The 5,291-nt window shown below is 53.3% G+C and overlaps 1 protein-coding gene across 1 annotated transcript; it reads right to left on the bottom strand.

Annotated features, from left to right (window-relative positions):
- Window positions 1-1,690: 1,690 nt before the first annotated feature.
- On the bottom strand, window positions 1,691-4,963 carry BCL2L10 (BCL2 like 10). The gene is made up of 2 exons (XM_065641539.1): window positions 4,512-4,963; window positions 1,691-2,854 (listed from the first exon to the last, which is right to left on the bottom strand). The coding sequence occupies exons 1-2, from the start codon at window positions 4,911-4,913 to the stop codon at window positions 2,723-2,725; spliced, it is 534 nt and encodes a 177-aa protein (XP_065497611.1). The 5' UTR covers window positions 4,914-4,963; the 3' UTR covers window positions 1,691-2,722.
- Between the last annotated feature and the right edge of the window lie 328 nt (window positions 4,964-5,291).

Genomic DNA, 5,291 nt, shown 5'->3' with positions numbered 1-5,291 from the left:
AGAGCAGCCCAGCTCCAGGTGCCAGGAAACTACAGGCAGTGCTGCTTTTACACTGCGAGCTGCACTGCCGTCTCCCGACTCAGCCTTACAGCTCTCCTAAATTACCCCTGGTTCTTCAAGCTCTGAGGAAACCTACCCCCAGCTTCCCCCAGGCCAACAAGCTGCACCTTGTAAAGGGTCAGGTTTATGCCAAAGGCTGGTGTGACTTTATTCAAGGACATTTCCAAAATGTTTTCTTCTCTTTTCCAGAGCATACTGTAAAAACAAGCATAATATCCTCTATGCCATTGCTTTTGTGGGGCCTGCCAGATCAGGTTACACTGGAAATCAAGACACTGATATTTTATCTTTGTCCTGCTTGATATTGGAGAGACATTGAGACCCACAGCAGGACATTTTCATGCAACATCTGACCTCTGTTTAGAGCGTGTCTTGCCCTGTCATTTGCCATGCTTTTCAGCATACACCTCCCTAGGCATCCCACATTTTGGAATCTATCTTCACTTCCCAGCACAAGCCAGCTCACTCCCACCACAGCCAAAGTTTCAGGTCCCGCAGCCTCCTGGCCACCCAGAACGGGAGGCAGAGCCCAAGAGCACCCAGCTGCTGCTGCAGCGAGCACCGTCCCTGTGGGAACTCACGGGAGGAACCGAGCACGACGGCCCCACACCATGGGGCCTTCATCCTTTCACTGAGAGGAGCCAAGCCCGGAGTTTAGAGAACTGGAAGTCGGAGAACAAGCAGACTTTTGTTCAGAGCTGGCGGCGCAAGGGGGAGGACCGCCAGCTCCTTCCCGCCTCTGCGGGACTTACCGTTCCTGAATGTCCCTTTTTGTCGTCCTCCCCGCATCTGCAGCCGGTCAGCACAACGCCGCTCTGTCCGGTGTGGGGCCGCACGCCTCCCCTGGCCCAGGGCCAGCTGGAGGAGAAACAGGGTGGTCACCTCCGGCCACCGCGATGCCGACCCAGCTGACCTTTCCGCGGAGGAAGTCTGCCGGGTGCTCGTCCCACGAAGGGACGTACCCTCCCGAAGGGACATCCCCTCTGACAGGCAGAGTGGTGGCAGCCAGGGAGGGAGGCTGAACAACGGGCTCGCACCGTTTAACGGGCATCAGAGCCACCGGTGCCACGGGAACATCTAACATGGAGATGAGAGCGTGAGACTGCTTTTTAAAAGCGTTAAGCACATCACCCTCAAAAATTACAGCTGCTCAGTATTACTAATCTGAGAGGGCTGAACTCCATCACCTCAGTCATTATCGTAACTCCAGTTTCAGTAAAAAAGCATGCACGTGTGAAAGAGAGACGCAGCAGCAAGTCTTGGCAGAGAAGAAACAAGAGCTCTGCTGCTCTCTACAAGCAGGAGCAGCTCTCGGAGGAGCCTGGTTGTACTCAGCTATCTTAGCAAACTTCGGAAAGTTTTGGCCTATAAAACCACCAGGTTATTTCCAGTCACAGGGGCGAAGATGAGTCTTTTGGACTGGATTTTCCCCTTTTTTCTGTCTTACCCCTAGTTCTGACTGCAGGACTCCTCTGTGACGAAGGCCAGCATCACCCTGCTGTGGTGCTGCACAGCTGCTCGCTTCAGGTCAAAGCACCAGGGAGGTGGGTACAAACCAACGCATCCAGGTAACCACCGAAAAGCTCACTGAGTACCATCACCCATCCGATCAAATAAGCAGAAGTTAAGCTTTTTAAAATAAAAATACTTAACATTTATTCACCTTTGAAGTCACCATAGCAAAATTGTACACGCTATGAGTAACCCAGGAACGTTATTAAAAGCTACCAGAAACATAAGGCAATTTGTACAACCATCGAAAGAAATACACAGCATGTTGAAAATAGTGTGAAATATTACTCAAACAAGACAACGCTTGATACACTCTAGAGTGACAAGAACCAGGATTAAGTTTTAAACAAAAATAAAGATGTCATGGCTACAAGTATTATACAGTGATAAATACTTCAAAAATATATTAAGATATATGGAAATTTTCGTTTTATCAAGGAAATCCAGAGAAATTCCAGCCTTCACTGGATTTCAATATACCAATTAAGGTTTAATATTTAAATTCCTTTTATTTCAATAAGAACCAGTACTGCAGCCATTACTGTATCAATACTTATCTTCTTGTAGTGTAATGAAATCAGCCTTATGTTATATTAAGCCCTAATGCCTCTTGTATCATGGGCACTAATTGCTCTAAATCAACCAACTAGTTGCCTTTTGGTAACAAGTGCTGTGCACCGCATTTGAAGCCATAAACCATGTTAAATCACAGTCAATGTTCACCCACTTTACAGTATTAATGGAAGGCGGGTTTGAAGACTTGCCTCCACGTAAGAAAGACGCCTCAAACAAAAGGTTTAGTAGCAAGTCCACCATAACATTTTCCTAGCATAACATCGAGCACTCGGAAGTTACAGTACAATGAACCATGCTAAAATTTAGGTTACACCTTCAAAAACAAAGTCCAGAGGATGCTTGGAGACGACAGGTTTCAAACATGCACAAATGGTGGTTTAGTACACATTTGTTTGTGCTGTTACTGGGTAGCAAATGAAGCAGTTTATAGCCACGGATTTGGTGAGACAGTTTTTCGAGCCAGTTTAAAAATATAAACTTCTTCTTAGAGGGTCTGTTCTATAGAAAATAGAGTGAAATCTGGTAAATTATCAGTTTTGAGAGTACTTTCCCATGGCAAGATCCATTCATCAGCCTACCGCACCACCAAGAGAAAAGCCAATCCTGCTATTCCAAACCCCGCCGCGGCCATGATCGCGTTGCTTATGGTGCTGCTCTGCTCTCCTGCCTGGGAGCCGGGTCTGCCGAAGAACCGACAGAAGCCATCCTAGAAATGCAAGAGAAAGGACATTGAGTTGGTTGGCTTACAATTAACCAGATTTCTTCTGACAAGTCTTTGAGCACAGTTTGGTTCACACTCCCAGCACAGTGTTTGTCAGCTGCAGAAGTCTCTATTTGAATCACGAAAGTCCAAGCCTGCTGCCTTGGGCACACAAAAATGCTTTGCAAGAGCCTTTGCACAAGGTGACTGAAAGCAGTAGCTACAAGTGTTTGTACGCTTTGCTCAACAGACAATTGCAAACTTCCTATCAAGATGCTAAGCATGTCATTATGCTATTTTCGCCCTTTTAGGCAAATTTCTGATGGGAGCTGCCAGCATTGTTCCCCCTTGTTCAAGTTTGAGAAAGCCATCTGAAACACAGGATATGGAAATTTCCACTTGAAAGACAGGAGCCTGAAGCTGGTCCCACCGTGGTGGATGTGGGACTGATTACACACTCCCTTGGAAGGGCCAAGTGGACACGCTCAGAGCTGACCTATGACAGAGCAAAGCTGGCAGCTGCTCTCCCAGATCGTTATTTGTGATAATCAGAAGTGGCAGCAATACAACTCCAGATGGTTGTGTTTGAACTCTGCTCCGCAGATGTCTATGTAAACAAGTTATACTCTTCATTTCTTCCGGAACTTTGTTCTTTACACTTTAATTTGTACGAACTGGCAATGCGATTTTGCCAAATGACAGCGCACACTGTAGCCAAGCACCATACTGTTCTGAGCAGTCAGATGGACCAGTGACCACTGGAAAACCAAGTTCATTTTGGTCTCTGGAAAAGTCAACCAAAGCAGTGGCTGCTTCCCCCGCTTCCTATTTTTAGTGCTTATTTGTACTGGCATCAAATATTCCACTAGGACCGAAAATAGGAAATGTGCAGTTCTGTGGGATAGCTGACATTTTGTTCAGAAAGGCAGGCAGAGCTGCACAGATGCCTTAAAAGCTGTACTTTCAGCATGCATCTCAAGGGGCAGAAAAGCAATAGCAGCCATCGCTTTACGTCGCAGCATACGTTAACGCTATTGCCCATGCATTACTGAGGCCCCAATCTGACCAGTTTCAGGACAGGCAGAAACCAGCAGCAGGTCTAGCAGACGGGTGGTTTCACGCACAGGCATATTGAAGAACCGGCACATCGGTGTTCTGTGTTGACGCTCAGTAGAAGACCTGTGCCAGTCCGCTCTCCAAAATGCAAACTGCGGACCCGAGGAGAAGGTAAAACTTGCGCCCCACAAGCCAGCACCATCATTCCTGTATTTTTAGGAGGCTGCAGCTTGACAAAGCTGGCCACCAGCCCCTTTAGAGAACCGGCCTAACCCGCAGCACAGGACATCCACGGCACCTTAAATACCGCAGCGTGTGCCCACTGCACACCGCTACCGACTAACCAGACCCCGAGGCCGCTCTGCAGCCCTTCCTTGCGGAGACCCCCGCACACGCCCAGCACCGCTCGGTCGGATCACCGGCACGCCTCCCCAGCAGCACCCCCGGGCCGCGCTGCCGCCCCGCTCCGCTAACCGGGAAGACGCGGCCAGGCGCCCCAGCACCCAGCCCCGGCGGCTCCGCCGGGCTCCCGGCTCCCCGCCCTCGCTCTTCCCGGGGACGCGCGTCCGCACCGCGCCCTGGCCGCCCCCGCCCCGGCCCCGCTCACCCATCCGCCGTGCGCCTCCAGCCACTCGCCCCGCTCCTCGGCCAGGTAGGCGGCCAGCGCAGCGGCGAGGCAGCGCGGCCCGTCGCTGCAGCCCCGCTTGACCAGCGCGGCGGCCAGCGTGCCGGCGAAGACCACCAGCGCCAGCAGCCGGCCCCAGTTGAGGCCGCCCTCGGCCTCCAGCTGCGCCGACACCCGCGCCAGCAGCGCCGCCGCCTCCCGCGGCTCGGCCCGCGCCAGCGGCGCGCAGGAGCGGAAGAACGGCCGCTCCCGCCGCTCCAGCTCGGCCGCCACCCGCCGCAGCGTGGCCGCCGTGGGGCTGGGGGGCAGCGCGGCGCCGCCGCTGCGGTGCTGGAAGTAGTCCTCCAGCAGCAGCGCCGTCTCCTCCTTCAGCGAGCCCGGCATGGCGGCGGCAGCGGCCCCGCAGCAGCAGCGGCCCCGCAGCAGCAGCTGCCGCCAATTAAGAGGCGGGGCGGCCCCTCCGCTCGGCCCAGCCCGCCCCGGGGCGCGGGGGAGCGCTCCCCTCCTCCGGGGCGGGGCCCGGCGCCGTGCGAGCCAAACCCGGGCCGGGGGGAGGTCGCCGCCGGACCGGCGGGTCTCGCATTGCAGCCGGGGAGCGACCGCTGCTTCCCCCGCGGGTCCGCCCGCATCCCGGGGAGGCGGGGCACGTACCGCACAAAGGCGCGGGGTTCCCTGCGCACTCAAACAAAACGCCGACTTACCGGATGCTGACTGTAAAATGCTTTTTTCGTATGGTTTTTTTTTCCACATTGGTGGTCCAAC

This window comes from Caloenas nicobarica, chromosome 10, assembly GCF_036013445.1.
Source record: "Caloenas nicobarica isolate bCalNic1 chromosome 10, bCalNic1.hap1, whole genome shotgun sequence".
Lineage (NCBI taxonomy): Eukaryota > Metazoa > Chordata > Aves > Columbiformes > Columbidae > Caloenas > Caloenas nicobarica.
Note: the sequence above shows the minus strand (reverse complement) of the source record. Positions and strands in the feature narration are given on the sequence as shown.